Here is a 16,889-nt window from a genome sequence, read left to right as displayed (position 1 = left end):
TGATTAGATAGCTCTACTAAGTACTTTTAACTATCATATTTAATTTTTATATAAGTGATTTCATCAAACGCATTATTTAAAAATATGACATGCCTTTCCTCTTCGATCAGCTTCATTAATATTTTTATGGTTGCTTTGATTATTAGAATCGATTTATGGCAGTATTTGATCTTAAATAAAGAAAATCAGCATTTTTTTGTACTCTGATCATATCATCATATACTAAACATCTATCCTAACATGATCGGACTAAAATCCATTTCTAAGTTTTTTTACCCTTTGATACTCGTACTGCAGCAAAAATTGTAAAATAAGTTTGATTTTAGAATCATTCTGCGTTTTGAAAATCCAGCATGTTTTTATCCAATAATATCTCGGAAGAAAAGTTGACAAAAAAGATTTGATTTTTTTCACAATATTCACAATTATATAGTGTAAATTCATGTGGCTGTAGTGTTTTTTATGTAGGATAAAATGGGCCTGTAGTCATTTCCCTCAGTCTTCCCTATATACTGCACAAATACTATAGGGATGAGTCTGGTAGGAACCAAGTTGGGATTGGACTAATTCAGTTGATATTGGATTTTCTGTTGCGCCTAATCTTTTGTGGAATCAACCGGTTTCATAGAATGTAAAGCAAACGTGAAGGGCTGCGTGTGACTCGTGTGATAATTATTTATTTACTTATTAATAATTTAGTAGGAAAAGCAGTTGGGTTCGTTAAGGGTCAAGTACCTTGACCGATTATATATTTTTGTAGAAAGAAATATCCTTTGTTATTCAGTGTTTTTTTTAAATAATTAAGAAAGATGAGTGCGGGTCGAGGACGTGGACAAAGCATTATTCGAGCTCTTAAGAGTGCTAGTGATAGTCAAGAGAGTGGGGATGGGAGTTTGATTCTAGGTGCACTAAGTCTGGGTCGTGAAAGCCCCTCTTCGAGCTCTGGTGGCTCCAAGGGACGAGGCCGAGGATTAAAATTGTCTCTGGCAAAGATTTCCAAAGAGGAATCCCCTGCGACGATGATTAGACCCTCAGTGCTTCAAGGAGTCTCTGCTCTTCGAAGTGCTCCAGAAGTGCATGCATTGGGTGGGCAAGATGCCCCTGAAATCATTTTGCCTCCTAAAAAGTATGGGTCATGTGGAGACGTTTTCCCACTAGAAGTCAATTACGTGAGGCTCAAAATCATGGAAGAGAAGGGGATCCATTATTACTTGGTCTCTTTTTCCCCTTCTGTTGACTCCAGAACACATAGATTCAAACTTTTGAATCAACACAACGAATTTTTAGGGAAAACTCGGACGTTTGACGGGAATAAACTCCTTCTACCCCAAAAGTTACCCCAAAATGTTAGTATTATTTACTTAATAGTAACCCCCCTCCCCACACACACATGGGGGAGGGTGCTAATTATCCCCATTGATCTTAATTTTTTCCTTTTTTAGACCACGGAGCTCCAGTCTCAATGCAATTTGACTAAACAAACCATTAATATAATCATCTCATACAAGAAGCAAATTGAATATACTGACTATGAATGTATTTCTCTCTTTAACCTTATTTTCCGTAGAATCATGTCAACCCTCAAGATGTGCCAAGTGAATCGTAATTACTACTCACCTGAAAACAAAGGAGTCATTCCTCAGTACAAGTGAGATATCCCTTTTTTCTCCCAATTTTTTCAATTCCCCCCCCCATTTTTGTATCTAATATGTTGACTATTATCTTCGTTAGATGGCACTATAAGCGTTTAAAACGTGTTTTTGTCATTAAAACAATACTATTATCAAAATGAAAAATTATAAATTTAGTAGTATGATAGTAACATTAATTCCCATCTCTTTTAATTTACTCGTCATGGCCATTGTTGACTTTATCAGTTTTGCAAATTCATAGATAGATCATCTTCTTCAAAATTCCGATCGAAGGTGCTCCGAAAGTTTTGTATTATAAATACTTTGCTTTTATGCCCTTTCAGTATCGCTTCTCGGCCTTTTGGCTAAGATCAAAGTGTAGTATCTGTTCTTATCAGCTTAATATCTGATACGAGGACCATGTGTCCTCTTCGATATTAATCTTATTTCTGTCAGGGGATGGATGTTCCGATGCTTGCGTTGGCTCTGTCACGGGTCGGCCTGGTATTGCAGTACCTCCAGGAGTGGCCCACTTCCCCAAAAATGCATTGATAAAACCTACCAGTTATATTTTAACGTGATAACTTGTGTTAATGTAGATTAGAAGTTTGGCCAGGGTATATAACTTCCGTCAATGAGCTTGATGGCGGATTAGTTCTTCAATGTGATGTGAGTCATAGAGTTTTACGAACCGAAACTGTATTGGATGTATTTAAGGATATAAGCATGAGGAGGCGTGGGGATTTCAAGAATGAGTCAATTAAGTCGCTTGTTGGATCTGTGGTTCTAACACGCTATAATTGTAAGACGTATAGAATTGACGAAATAGACTTTGACAAGAATCCCAAATCCACATTTAAGGATGGTCATGGTGTCGAGGTATAATAATTAATATTTCCTCGCTTTTAATTACTTATTAAGACAAAATATTAATTTTTTTGTTTCAAGGTTTCATTTGTTGAATATTACAAGCAACGCTATGGACTCGAAATTTTGGACCATAAGCAGCCCCTTTTATATAATCGTCCTAAGGCGCGATGGGTTAAACAAGGAAGTCCAGAGCTAATTGCGCTAATCCCAGAGCTATGTTTTCTCACGGGTTTAAGTGATGATATGCGATCGGACTTTCGTCTTATGAAGGATGTATCGAGTCATACGCGTCTCTCACCTCAGCAAAGGCATGAGTCTTTGATCAAATTTATAAAATCTGTCCTCTCGAATGAAGAAGCTGAATCTCATCTGCAAATTTGGGGGATGAAGATGGCCAAAAATCCTCTTAAAATGAATGGAAGACATTTACCATCAGATACTCTATATTTTGGTCAACGCCACAAGGAAAAAGTCGGGCCATCGACGGATTGGACCAAAGCCATTACTTCTCGGCATGTATTGACTCCTATTCAAGTCAATAATTGGGTTTTAATTTTCCCTTATAAGCTTAAAGATGTTGCAAGAGGTTTCTTCCAATATTTTGAGAAACAGGTAATATTATTATTTGGTGCTAGATGGCGCCCCAATATATTTTTAATATTTTAAAGGAGATGTGAAGCGGTTTTTAAATAAAAACGTTGAGAAAATCATTCTCTATTAAGATCATACTTCACAGGATCATTTCTGTAGTATGTTTGATCGTTTTCTCATTTAGAAATCGAAAGTCTTTACAGCCATGATGATGAGGTGTAGAGGCTGACTCAGAGCATGAAAGGTGATATTGTAGATTTATATCTGCAATATTTTTGATGATTGCTTAATTTCCCTTAAGTGGGGTAATTAACGAGTCAGACTCTTTCTGAGTGGTATTTTAACATGTTTTAAACCGTTAGGTAATTTTGATATTATGATAGGGACCTCGTTTGGGTATAAGTATATCATGTCCAACTTTCAAAGAATTAACTGATGATCGAAGTGATTCATATGTCCGTGCCATGAGAGAATTGATATCACCGGATATTCAGTTAATTGTTACTATATTTCCTAATTTGAGGGCAGATAGGTACTCAGCCGTGAAAAAGTTTTGTTATCTGGAGCGTCCCGTAGCATCGCAAGTTATTTTGTCGAAGACAATCAGCCAAGAGCGTAGAATGATATCCGTCGTACAGAAAATAGCCCTTCAAATCAATTGTAAATTAGGTGGTGAATTGTGGGGAGCTGATGTACCCAAAGATAACCTCATGGTGGTTGGTGTGGATGTATTCCACGATCCTAACAGAAGACTTGAGTCAGTTGCCGGGTTAGTAGCCTCAATGAATCCGGCTTTGAGTCGATGGTTCTCTAAGTCCACTGTTCAGAATCCTGGAGAAGAACTCATAAAGTCTCTGAAGGTAGAAGTAAACATATTGCCTATTGCTGTGTTTTACTCACATCTTCTTTTTGATTTCAGAGGGCCTTCTCAGAGTGTCTCGTGCGTTATAAAGGAATCAATGGGGTCTTACCGGATTATATTGTTATTTTTCGAGATGGCTTAGGAAACTCTCAACTGGAGGTGTCCGCAAAATATGAAATGGAGCAATTAACTTCTTCACTCACTGACTGCTACTCCTCTTCGCTCCCCTCATTTACGTTTATCGTAGTTCAAAAACGTATTAATGCCAAGTTTTATCATATCATTAAAGGAGGAGAGGATATGAATTTGTCCAATCCTCCTGGAGGAACCGTAGTGGACACGGTTATCACACATAAAAAAATCTACGATTTTTTCATAGTTTCACAAAGAGTAAACGAGGGCTCAGCAACCCCTTCCCACTACATTGTCATTAAGGAAGGGAGAAATACGTCTCCAGACTTTCTTCAAGGATTATCCTATAGGCTTACTCATATGTACTATAACTGGCCCGGTACCATACGGGTCCCTGCACCCTGTCAGGTAATCATTCTTAATTGTTATTTTTCAATAATGGTAAACTATTATGTTCTTCCTCCCATCTCTATTAGTATGCCCACAAACTTGCGGCTATGGTTGGAGAAAATCTCCAAAAAGAACCAAGTTCCTCTTTGAACGATAAGTTATTTTACTTGTAATGGTTGTTTCTTTTGTTATTTATCTAGTTGTATTTGTTGTAGATAACCGTTTATTTGTTTGAATTAGAAATTTAGATTGTTAGAAGTACAGTTGAACTTATTTTAGAATAAACAATATGTAATAACTTAATCATTGTTAGGATTACGAATAATTTTCGACTTTCTTTTTCTTCCCTATACTGAATTATACATATATCAATAGTAGCTATCTCTTGTTTCTAGGCTTCTCTCTCTTCTCTTCTCTGTCCAACCAAATCATTTCTTAGAATGTACAAAGTACATCACATGTACTTTTTAGTTCCATATTATTAATTTTTCATCAAATTTGTTATTTATTTATTAATGACTACTGCGTATAAATGTTTTTTTTAATCACAATAGTAAGTGAACAATAAATGGATCTGTGGATCACTCATCGTAGCTCGATCTTAACGTCAAAGGGCTCATAGCCTTGGATAATGCCTCCAAATCGATCATTTGATGGTAAGTGGTTTTTATTCTTCGAGAATGACGCACTAAAGGGAAATATCTCTTTAGGTATCTTAATATTCATGTCTCTAATGTTCTTACCTGAATTTAAAATTATGTAGTAAATTGCTCACTATCAAAAAATTACTTATATTCCCAATATCCTCCCCAATACATCGTCTCCTCCCTAAAATAATAATAATAAGAATAGATTATGGTTATGTCATGTACAAACAACTCTTTGCATAGCAATAATCCGAATGGTCTGAATTATTAATTATTATTGATTACGTAGAGACTGTCAGAGGAACAAACTAACATTTTGTTAGTTTTACATGTAAAAAGTGAATCATAGTTATATCTATTAAAAGAGTAATATCCTTGTAATGACTACAAACTGTACTAAAGCGAATTGATCAGATCCGGACCAAACGTGGTATGGCTGTACTTTATTACCAAATCCGAAAGGCATGAACGCATTGGGTATTTCCACTGCTCCTTTTTCATTTAGGAATCGACTTGGATTAAATATATCAGGCGCTTTCCAGCAATATTTGCCTAATGTAAGAGTATATAATTAAGGGATCTCAATATAGTCTACTCATACTTCGCAGTACTCCGTTGAGATTGACTTGTACTGGTACATTGGCTGGGATGTCGAATCCATTCACTCTGATATCTCTAAAATTAGGTAATGGGATGCACTTAACGTTCATACATTACAATATATTACTTATTTGAGCATCTGAATGGTGTAATTGGGAACGGTGTGGCATAGCGTCGAACCTCCATCAGAACTGCATCCGTGTAGGGTAACAGATGCCTATCTTTTGATTTTATCTGAGTGTCCTAAAATATTGTATAATCTAGATGTCAAAAAAATTAAAGTTATTCTAAGGTTAATTACCTTTTGGATTGCATCTCGAATTTCTGATGCTGCATTTTCTTGAATATTGGGGTAAAGTACCATATATAGAATAAAGGTGCACAGTGTCTTGCTTGATGTTTCGGCTCCAGCTAAGAAAAAGTCTTGACAGCACATGATAAGATCCTCATTACTTAAATAAGGGTTATCTTTGTCGTCAAGCTGAGCCTTTAGGAACAAGTCAATGAATCCTCTTTTTTCATCCGTGAAATTATCTTTCCTAGGTTGAAGAGATATTCATTAATGATCATTAATCCTCTAAGTCACTCTAAGGAGGGAGAGTCCCATATGCATACCTACGCTCCTCAACAATTTTGCTCAAAAGGATTCTGAAACTATTCATTGCATTTCTAATTCTGTTATATATTTTCCTGAGCGGGGGGATGTATAGAGCGAAAGGGATGATTGTGAGAGGGGCAATGAAAGGTTCCTCAAGTAGTACCTTCAAATAGTCAAATTGCTTCTGTATGGCAGGATCCCCATATTTGTATCTTCTCCCTGCTACAAGCCACCAAATTATGTTCAAGATCGGAATATCAAAATATATATTAACATTCCTAATAATAGGGTCTGGCGACTTTGCTTTTCCTCTTAGATCAGCCACTATTTCACTCACTTCCAAATCGAAATTTTGATTCAAACCTGAAGCTCCTCCACTTAAGCTCTTAAATGCACTAGACGAAAAACGACGAAGAAACTTCCATCTCTCTCCCCCTGTTCCTAAACCCATACCTAGATCCTTTCCGTCAGAATAAATGTCCATTAAAACCTTATTAAATGGCCGGAAGGATGCATTTGGATGATTCGAGAACTCTCGTATACCATTGAGACCTACAGCAATTTAATTAATTGAAACTATTAGCTCATTGTCAATGAAGACACTCAATGTACTTGATAAAATAATGGTATCTTCAATTCCGTTGTGTAATCGAAAATCCTCTCCATATATGTCATGTAGTTTATCAAAGAAGTCAATTGGAGATTTTAGAGCACGATCAGATCCCCAGAAGTCCTTTACCAAGGAAGGAATGGCTCCCAAGAAGGGATATGTGGAAGGTCCTGCATTTTTATCATGATACTAAAATATCAGTGTTATTAGTTGGGAGGCACCTTACCTGGAGGTGCATTTGACCATGGGCCCATTAAGTTAATACGTATGGCTCGATAAGATTTATAAGTACAGAGGAGAAGGATTCCAATTGCTAATATGCTTACTAGGATACTCATATCAACGAAGATTAAGCTCTGTCTGTTCCTTAGGTAGATATTGTGTCAGTGGTATACCTTCATACTTCACATTGCATGAGCGTATGTCCTCAGATAAGGAAAAGTTACGTAAACACATTTATCAATTCATTTTTTCGTTCCTTCAGCAGTATTATTTTATTTCTTACATTCTGTATTATTACAACTCTCTATGAAGTTTTTATCTTTTAATGTATTGAAAATACATAATATCTCAAATAATTATGAGATGAGCTTTTTATGATTCTTCGATGATGTTGTTCTACTATTAAATAATAAGAACGCCATAGATAGATTACAATATAATTCATGCAATCTAATTATTATTATTTGTTCAGTCATTTTGAGGCGTGCCAAAAAAGAATAAAATTAATAATAGCACCTCAAATACTACTATTTTAGTTGTGTCGTCGAATCGTGAGCTGAAGTGATTATTGCTCAATGATAGTCATATATATATAAAACAATTTACTGAAGATATATTATTGAAGAGTTACAACTGCTTATTTAGTACACCCTAAAAATAATATCCTATTATTAAAACATTAATTATTTTGCGAATAATTTTCTTCATCTTTTAGAAAAACTAAAAATTGAGGCTCTTTCTATAATATAAATATACAATAATTGTTAGGGATATTTTGACCTAATTAATATTCATGTTATAATATTTAATGTTATCTTTTTTATTTTTCAGATATGATGTACTAAAATATGGGAAATGCCCGTAGTGGAACGCAATTTCATAAAAAAGACCTCTTGGAGGACTCCTCCTGGCTTAGGAAAATCGTGACTCAGTATCAAAAGAGGCAAAATTGTGGAGTTACATCATTCAATGGATTTACTATCGAAAAAATCCAAGGTGGATCATTTCATAGTTGTCTCCCTATTCAAATCCATAGGGTATGCATTTGTTTCAAAAACGGGAACAACAAACTCAAGAAGGCAAATTGGATAATTAAAACCTCACAGGAGGATGATCTCTCCCTCGAAGTAAATATTTATACCCAACTCTTGACTGATGTCTATAAATACTTGAATTGCCGGAGCAACGTTCGTGTTCGGTACTTACTTAATATTCCAGAGATGATTCTGCATGAGAGTAGTAGGAACTCTTCTTCCTCTTGGGTGGATACAAAAATCGCCCTTGTGCTAGAAGATCTGACGAAAACTAAATCATGTATGAGAATCAAGGCCGTTGAAGTTATTGCTGGTTTGAATTTATCTCAATTTAAGTTGTTTTTGGGGACATTGGCTCAATTTCATGCAGTTGGATTTGCTTGGGGAACATCTTTTGGAGATGATTCCCTATTAGAATCCCATCCCTATTTGCATCGTCCTCAAAGGATATGCTCTGAGGATTTAAACCTAATTTTTGATAAATATGTGGAAATTCTCAATTATGCCGGTAGGAAAAACATAGTTTCAGACATATCTCGAAGGGTCAAGTTGTTTTCAGAGCTTCGAAGGAATTCTTCCGATATCTTAAACTGTGATGTATCAAAGGATATGAGTTCTCCATGTTGTGGACTCTGCTTAGGAGCACCTGTGCCTTCTGATGTTTTATTTCGATATGATAATTCTCTAAATCTCCTTGACGAAGAGAATAATGATACTCCTAATTCACCCACCTCAACAGTACCTATTTGTGCCGCAGTAAACACTTGTCGTCGAATACATTTTGGAGATGTCATTCGTGAGATTGCAACTTGTTTTTTTACGCTTCCTAGCCCAATCGTGAGGGCACATTATCTCACGCTCATGCTTCAGAATTATTGCCAGGCCTTTACTCTCACCTCTGAGCTCCTGGAAGTCAACACTCGTAAAAGAATCAATTACTCATTTCAAGATTTTCTTGGAGACTTTTATAAGTTTGTACCACATGGAATCCTTAGAGCTATTCTGATGCATATGAAACGAACACGTTGTTCAGATATTGAACTATTGAAATCATCATCCACGGAGACCAAAGATGTAGATGATTCTTATTGCGATGATGAGGAAAGTGGACCTGTCGAGAGTTACTATATTCCATTAAGTAATTCTCGTATTCGATTCTTAGTAGCGCTACTCGATCCTATTAAAAAGTCTATTTAACCTCGTGAAAAAGCACAAATATTTTTTTTTTTTTACATATGTCCATTATGCATTTAGTCATTAAAAGCTTGGTCACATTACCTTTTAACTCTGTGCAACCATCATAATGTTCATTTTTTCATATGTGTTTTCTCATAACAAAAGTTTAAACTATTTTATTACTTCTATTTATGTACTAAAAACATTTCCAATTGTTTGTGCCAATTCATTTCCTGTGATGATGTATCTGAAAGTTATGATAATATAGATATTATAAAACGTATTTTAAAGTGAGTTTTATCAAATTCTAAATACTAACACAGGTGTTTAAAGTTAAATTCACCAAAATTCGTAAATTATTTGTTTTCTTATCAAGTGTCAAACGTCCAAGCTCTTCACAGCGTATTTGTGTTGGAAAAAAAATATTAAATTCACATATGTAAAGCCTTTATTTCTCTTTTAAGATATTAGAAATATCAATATATCACAGTCTTTTTATACTTTGTTTTTACATAAATCATAAGTTACAAGAGGAGTTCATTGGTAACGACGTCCACGGAGCCTTTAAAAACTGTTATAAAATATATCTAAAATTCAACATGCTGAAAGTATTAAATTATATATTTAAAAATATATATATTATGAATTTAAGTAAAATATCAGATTGGTGGCAGTCTGTTCAAATAATAACATATGTACATGATGTATTGAGCTTAAACTTTATTGGAAATGTAAGTCCCACTAAATATTTTGCATTTCCTCTTGAAAAATATCTTTTTAAAGCCTAAGAAAATTAAAGCAATTGTAGCAAAGTAAAATAGCACTAGAAGAATCATATCTACAGCAGAAAACCAACCCTTAGTGGAGGTTCTATCATAAAGTTCTCCATTTTTGGAATGAATAAATGAGCCGGGTGATCCAGAGAACACTTTATCCACATAAAGTTCCTTGGACAAGCCCTTAAAGTCTATGTCTCCACCATATAAAGTCTTAAGGAACTCAAGGACATGTGTCATATTAAATTCTTGTGTTAAATTATCACCGGTTTTACTACCATTATCGGCATAGCATTTACTACAGTGTATACGATCTGGAAACTTGAACTTATGGAAACTGGGATCATCGCTCAGATCCCCACTTAATCTAATATTGACTTTATTATGAGTTTTCCACAACCATATTATGGCGTCATCTACATTTGATACCATCTTGGATGGATCGTCGCTGAGCCATTCCAGTTCAAAATTACGAGCACACTCGCGACAACCAAAAAATTCCTTAATGTAGCCACGCATAGACTTTAGTACATCCAATTTAGTGGATTTTTTATCTGAAGTGACACCTGCGTGATTCACTGATAGTGCATGGAATAATGTCCAAAGAGAGCAAGGATATCCTCCATATCTCTTTGAAGAACCTTTGCAACCTTGCCAATCCTTTGGTGTATCACTAAAAGCCCCCAATTGTTTAGATAATACAATAATATGATTTTCCAGATCTGATCCTTTTACATCACTAAGACCAGCTATCCAGGCTTGGAGTTCTTTAATAAAGTGTTGAGCAACTTTTCTACCAGGATAATATTTTGATAATATGTCAATATATTCCTGAAGGACACTTAATTTTACTCCACTAATGATTGAGTGAGTCGCAACTTCATGCTTTAGAGAGTACAATAAAGCATTTTCTAAATCCGACATATACACTGTATATCTTCGTCGTTTTACATCATCGTCATTCATCTGGGTGGTAATTTGTGGAGATTTTCCTTTCTCTTCATTCTTCAAATTCAGAGTTTGAACTTTTTTCATGACAATTTCAACGTCTTGTAAAACATCGTTTCCTTTTATTTCCAAGGAACTAAGCTTAGACTCCCCCTTCTTTAAAACGGAGGCCAAAATCGATGTATCCGACGAAGATAAAAATAGAGGAATACCAAGCTGATTAAGACTTTTGTGAATACTTAAAAAGAGCGCCATCCCGTGCTTAGAGGGGTTTAAAAAAATTGCAACTTTTGCATTAGGATTGCTCTCGAAAACAGAGGTTTCATGACCGAATCTGGAATGAGTTTACATATAGATATCGTAAAAATATACATACACACATTTTCCTTACTCAACGCTACGAAATATGGAGCTTAGTTCCTTTTGAGACGCCGCAAAGCTTGCAGTATCTTTCATCAAACTTCGAATGGTTTTCTGATAAGACGCTCGTTCGATTCCTTTGGATGTATTAAGAGAGTTGGGAGGAAAGAATTTCAACGTTGGATATCCATTCACTTCATAATTACGACATGTGTTAGTATTTTTATCATCCGCGCAATCCAATACTCCGATTTGTATGACATTGCTCCAGTCTATTGATTGATTGATTAATTAATTTAAAATGATGATTCAATAATAATATAAAATAAATTATTTAGGAACGAAGGAATCGATATCCAATATGTAATAAAATATAATAGTACCATGGACTTTAGCACTGAAATTCTTGAAAGTAGGTGCAAAATTGATACAATGTCCACACCAACTGGAGTAAAATTCAATCATCCATGCAGTTTTAGAGCCGTGGACCTTGGATACAAAGTTAGTACTGTCTAAAAGTACAACCTTATCATTTGGACCATAAAGACCCTCCTCTCCAGTTGTGAGCAAAATACATCCTTGTAATAAAATGATGAGGGTAGGTCCTCCGAGATTTGACATATACATCCGGATAGTGAAAAGTCAGACTGAGGAATGGACGCCCAATAAATATATCTCGCGTATTATTTGGAAAAGGAAGAAGAACAGAGAGATGGCCAAAAGAAGAGGAGAAGCTTTTATAGAGGGAATAAGCTAAGAGAGTTTGTAACTCATGTAATATGTTAGTAAAAACAAACTAAAACAGTAAGAGAAAGGAGTATTAAAATATTAATATTGAAATAAAATAATATATCAATGCTCTTCCGAGAAATTTAATACTTAAATCATATTCCTTCTTTCTGATCAGTCATTTCTTTTAATTAATGGTTTTTCTTATACTTATTATAATATATGATATTTATTGTCCATCAATTTATTATTGTTTTTCGTTAATAATTGTAATCGTACCTGTGTGCTTATAATATCTGATATAAGCATACATTTGAAACATTTCAATACTCATGTACACAACTGAGACACGTCAAATAAAACTACTAAATATAGTTATGACTTATTTGTATGAAGGATTTAATATATATACGATATATAGTTTGGCATGACATAATATAATATATTTTGTGCGGAAGTTCGATCATGTTGCTGTGACTAAAATTAAAAGGGTGAATTTATCCCCAATTTTGTACCAAATTCCAGTCGCGCTAGTTTCTGATATCTCACATTAATTTTGATTTCTTGGCGTTTGACAATTTCATTAATAAGGAGAACGATTGGGAGACTGGAGAAACATAAGCCCCAAACATATGCTGGGACATTATTTAGATTCCCAACTCCCTCCTGAGCAAGGAATATGACAACAAGTGCCATTAATTGAATAAATAGAAGTAAAAAAGTAATTATGCACCATGTTCTGCAATAAAATCTCTGCCAGGTTTGATAGGATCGAAAGAGATAGGAATGAGAAATGAGGACAAGGTAGACTTGAAGACCTATCATGTTCAATTCTTGAAAGAGATGCATCTTTCCTTCTAAATGAGATGATGCAAGAACATGAATGATTGTGATGAGTAGTAATGAGGGTATGAAACGTAATCCGTAGCACCAAAGCCCATATTTGATATCAATGCAAAGAATATTTTTACCAGTCGAAATGTTCATGATACTCGCATCGGGTGGAACTCCCATGCAACTCAGACTTAGTATTGGTATAAAAAAAGAGTTGAGCCAAATGTTTTGATTTATACTCAATACAGAAGGTAAATTGAGGAGGAATACAAAGAGATGAAGAGAAGATAGGGCTAATATTGAGGATATCCAAAATTGCATCGTATTTATAAAAGAAAGAACAAAGTGACGACTCTCAAGTAGTAAATGAAAGATAGAGACTTCATCTTTACGTTTGAAAGAGAGTGAGCATACAATGGAGTTGAGAAATCCTGCAAGTTCAATTGGTCCCATCCCACCAGACTTGGGTGGAGTAAAAACAGGAACTGATTGGCATATTTGTGGATACAAAGGCTCAACTCCTAAACTCCCATCGGCTTGGAGAAATATGCTCGCATTTGTATGATTAGAAGATGATCCAAGTACACAAACAACTTCTCCATATTCTTGCATTATAACAAGCATTTCCGTTGTTGTAGCTGGAGTACAATCCGTAAAGAGTGAGACTAGGAGAGGAACATCATCCATATTTTTTAGATGAGGACGAATGTTTTCTATTCCTTGGGGGAGCTTGGCTCTATTTGACATGTCATAGTCAAATGGATTTGAAGAATCACTATGAACAGAATATGCATCAGTACTATGACTAGTATGCAGATGAAACTGATGTGGCTCATCTTCAGACACCGAGGGTGCTCCCTCTTTCCATTGAGGGAAATCCAGAAACCAAGAGGGTCTGGATAAATCCTCAGGAATAGAAGAACCCAAAATCGTTTGACGAAACATTTTAATGCTTGATTCTGATTTTCTTTTACGAGGATATTTTGGACCAAGATAGCTAACAATTTTATTCACAGTATCAAGTTTGTTTTGACTCTTGAGGGAAATGTGACAATTCCATCCAGATTCAAGGCCCATTTTCTCACTGAAAACCCGAGAACGTAGTTCATTTTCCTTGCTAAAATGAACAAATCTGATACAAGCCTTCTCAAGAAGGTCAATGAGCTGAACAACATCAACAAATGGTTGATATTGAAGCTGAACCATTCCCAGAAAAGTTTGATTACATTCAATTTCTAAGCATTTAAGAGCATCATCCTGGCTATTGACCACATTTTCTTTGTCATCTTCAATCGAAATCTGTAAATCATAGCAATTAATCATTAGTAGTAAGGAGATAAAGTGAATTGATAGCTTGTATGTATAAATGCAATAAAACTTACAAACTTGTCAGCATTCCCCAAAGAAATATGATCATAAATAGCCTCGTCCTCACAGAGCTGCGCCGGATCCGAATAATGAACATAAAATGGAAGGCTATGAGTAGGTAATTGTAAGTATTCTCTCACTGTTTCCCAAGGAATCCCGAAGGTCAAAGGCCGGTAAGAGAAGGCTGTGCAATATGAAGAAAGACTAGATCTTTGGTAAAAATCCAATATTTTTTTTCGAGCATCCTCAGTTAAGGCTTCTAAATCTTTACCCGACCAAAAGTCAATACATGAATCTAGAATTATATCTGATGTTCCCTGAGAAAACAATTGCCGGGTCCCTGTACTTCGCTGTTGAATGAGTACAGAGACCATGTGTGGAAAGGGAAATTTGAGTCGAGCAAGACTTAGATTCTTAGCAAATTTATCATGACAATCCAATTTGACGTGACGAAAAACTTGAATTTGAGATGTTAAATGATAGTCTTGAGCTGTTTTTGATCGGTGGAAACCAATTTTACGGGATAATTCACAAAGGCAACCTCTTGTTGCAATGGGTAGTAAATCATCCTACATAGACATATTTTTGTTTTTTTAAATTTTAAGTCAAAACAAATAATTAATTTATCAATTTAATCAATACTACCTTTTGAAAAGATTCACATATGAGATGATTATAAAAGTTGGTGTATTTTTCTTCAGTAATTAGATTACATGTATTAAGAAGAATGCCTAGACCAATGGGTTTGAGATCGTTGAGAAAAGTGACCCAGCTTGGATCATCAAATTCAACTTTGAACGGATTTTGGTGATCGTGAGTAACATTAAGTATCTCAGTGGTTATTTTAGATTCATCTTTTCTGAGAAAGAATACTTTTTCAGCAGATGTGTTGGGCCAAGATAGAATGCCTTTTTTGTCTGTACAGCACAAAGCATTGACAGAACCCAGAGTATGAACTATATTTTCTCGTCGAGTAAAAAATTCTCCGGAAGAAGTTAAGGCAGAAAGAAAATAGTTTTTGAGGGATGGAAAAGAAGACGTAGTTCTTAAGGGTTGAATATTCTCAGGCTCTTCGAAAGGATCATCATCGTGGAGTTGAAGATGTCGAGAAGAATTGAAAACTTCAAGGACACGAGCCACACCTGCCATATTAATAAGAAGCCAGGATAGTGGAAAAACTGTGGAGAGGACGGGTATAATGACAGGAGTAATGTCAAATATAGATTCATTCTTGTAGGTATATCGTTTGACAAGTGATGCAAGGATAAGTATAATCCAAAGGAGGGGTATAACAACGTGTTGGGTGAGGGTGACAAAATAAAAGTGAGCATATTTTGTAAGTAAAGAGAGAGGCTTCTTAAAAGTTTTATCTGCATCAAGGAATTGATGGACAACCTTCATATAAGGTGTTTCCAATAAAATAAAAGGCTGTGGTTGAAGTGGTGCTCTGAATTCAGGAGTTGGGCTAAAAATTTTGGATGACTTTTCTGTTTTGATATGAAGAATTTCTCCGGGCTGTAGAATAAATTGTGAATCATTGCATGACCTTGATTTTCCTGGAGCAGCTTGTCCAGGCTTAATGAGAATGACATCTCCTTTGACAAGCAAGGGCCAAGGAAGATTTACTTGATGTCTATCTCGAAGTGTCCATTGTAAGACTATGGATGCAGCCATGGGAGTATGAAGGTGAGGATAGTTGGGAGGATTCCAGTCATTTTCTTTGAGGGATCGTAGTCGACTCGCCACAAAAAGGAGTCTCCTGCGGATTTCTGTCTTTTTCAGACGAGTCTCATTTAAAGTAAGAGTCACATTGAAGAACACAGAGAAGAGAATGAATGTAGCTCCAATGAAATGTTCGTCTGAGTAGAGAAAGATAGATAAAATGAGGTTCCATACAATGGCTGTAATGGGGTAGAGGGACTTCGGATAAAATGATTCGTAGATGAGCTCCCAAAGAGTAGGACTTTGACTTCGAACATGTTCCTGGTGAGCAACCTCTATTTCAAAGAGAAGACGTTTAAGAGCCTCAGAGGACGTCAAGCTCTCAAGGTAAAGGGATTCGTCGAAGGACTCTTGATCCTTCATGGATAGAGGCACCCCTTGCTCTCATCAATAATACGGGTTTGTTTTATTATTTTATACTATCTACAAACACAGTATGTAGAATAGACTCAATACTCTTACTACATATTAATTATTACCAATATTGAATAGATGAATATATTATAGTAGTACAATATATTAATATAGTATATATCTATATAGTGTGAAACTAAACACGAAATGAAAGGAAAGCTTCCTTCCTACTTTTTCATGTGCCGTCTTCTAATTAACCCTTCCCCCATTTTAAGCATCAATCTCTCACAATAAGGAACTTATTTGATAGAAAATATTGACGTCATTTAATTTGGGTTAATATATTTAATAATTAATACTAGTATTAAATCCTCAGCTGTAGCAGCTGCTACATACTTTTCTCCTTATTTTCTTCCAATTGCATCATCATTCATC

At 35.3% G+C, this 16,889-nt stretch overlaps 5 protein-coding genes and 2 non-coding genes across 10 annotated transcripts; 4 read left to right on the top strand and 3 right to left on the bottom strand.

The window, feature by feature from the left end:
- The first annotated feature begins 495 nt into the window (after positions 1-495).
- Positions 496-4,779, top strand: LOC121122863 (piwi-like protein Ago3). The gene is made up of 8 exons (XM_040717945.2): positions 496-665; positions 806-1,346; positions 1,443-1,648; positions 2,231-2,510; positions 2,580-3,113; positions 3,476-3,952; positions 4,012-4,494; positions 4,563-4,779. Exons 2-8 carry the CDS (start codon positions 810-812, stop codon positions 4,647-4,649), a joined length of 2,604 nt encoding a protein of 867 aa, XP_040573879.1. The 5' UTR covers positions 496-665; positions 806-809; the 3' UTR covers positions 4,650-4,779.
- On the top strand, positions 1,977-2,169 carry LOC121132130 (U2 spliceosomal RNA). The gene has a single exon (XR_005869236.1). It is a non-coding gene; the product is annotated as a U2 spliceosomal RNA (small nuclear RNA).
- On the top strand, positions 3,221-3,429 carry LOC121132122 (small nucleolar RNA U3). The gene has a single exon (XR_005869231.1). It is a non-coding gene; the product is annotated as a small nucleolar RNA U3 (small nucleolar RNA).
- Positions 4,682-7,554, bottom strand: LOC121122892 (methyl farnesoate epoxidase). Its single transcript, XM_040717972.2, has 9 exons — positions 7,158-7,554; positions 6,934-7,101; positions 6,339-6,873; positions 6,025-6,262; positions 5,851-5,966; positions 5,725-5,798; positions 5,574-5,675; positions 5,220-5,304; positions 4,682-5,164 (listed from the first exon to the last, which is right to left on the bottom strand). The coding sequence occupies exons 1-9, from the start codon at positions 7,267-7,269 to the stop codon at positions 5,062-5,064; spliced, it is 1,533 nt and encodes a 510-aa protein (XP_040573906.1). The 5' UTR covers positions 7,270-7,554; the 3' UTR covers positions 4,682-5,061.
- On the top strand, positions 4,994-9,646 carry LOC139905894 (uncharacterized). 3 transcript variants are annotated; one of them, XM_071889792.1, is made up of 2 exons: positions 4,994-5,132; positions 7,985-9,646. In XM_071889792.1, the coding sequence occupies exon 2, from the start codon at positions 8,002-8,004 to the stop codon at positions 9,382-9,384; it is 1,383 nt and encodes a 460-aa protein (XP_071745893.1). In that variant the 5' UTR covers positions 4,994-5,132; positions 7,985-8,001; the 3' UTR covers positions 9,385-9,646. The 3 variants fall into 3 exon arrangements, with proteins under 3 accessions (XP_071745893.1, XP_071745895.1, XP_071745896.1); XM_071889794.1 differs by lacking the exon at positions 4,994-5,132 and adding an exon at positions 7,663-7,916; XM_071889795.1 differs by lacking the exon at positions 4,994-5,132 and adding an exon at positions 7,685-7,714.
- A 147-nt stretch (positions 9,647-9,793) lies between these two features.
- Positions 9,794-12,432, bottom strand: LOC121122884 (sulfhydryl oxidase 2). The gene is made up of 3 exons (XM_040717964.2): positions 11,831-12,432; positions 11,479-11,719; positions 9,794-11,421 (listed from the first exon to the last, which is right to left on the bottom strand). The coding sequence occupies exons 1-3, from the start codon at positions 12,072-12,074 to the stop codon at positions 10,077-10,079; spliced, it is 1,830 nt and encodes a 609-aa protein (XP_040573898.1). The 5' UTR covers positions 12,075-12,432; the 3' UTR covers positions 9,794-10,076.
- Positions 12,433-12,548: 116 nt separating this feature from the next.
- l(2)k05819 (transmembrane protein 94-like protein l(2)k05819) lies at positions 12,549-16,876 on the bottom strand. Of its 2 annotated transcripts, XM_071889773.1 has the most exons (4): positions 16,580-16,703; positions 15,024-16,523; positions 14,393-14,947; positions 12,549-14,309 (listed from the first exon to the last, which is right to left on the bottom strand). In XM_071889773.1, exons 2-4 carry the CDS (start codon positions 16,461-16,463, stop codon positions 12,660-12,662), a joined length of 3,645 nt encoding a protein of 1,214 aa, XP_071745874.1. In that variant the 5' UTR covers positions 16,464-16,523; positions 16,580-16,703; the 3' UTR covers positions 12,549-12,659. The 2 variants fall into 2 exon arrangements, with proteins under 2 accessions (XP_071745874.1, XP_040573860.1); XM_040717926.2 differs by having other exon boundaries at positions 15,024-16,876.
- Positions 16,877-16,889: the final 13 nt, after the last annotated feature.

The sequence above is a fragment of the Lepeophtheirus salmonis genome, chromosome 1 (genome assembly GCF_016086655.4).
Source record: "Lepeophtheirus salmonis chromosome 1, UVic_Lsal_1.4, whole genome shotgun sequence".
NCBI classification, from domain to species: Eukaryota; Metazoa; Arthropoda; class Copepoda; order Siphonostomatoida; family Caligidae; genus Lepeophtheirus; species Lepeophtheirus salmonis.
This window is presented reverse-complemented; position numbering and strand designations above follow the sequence as displayed.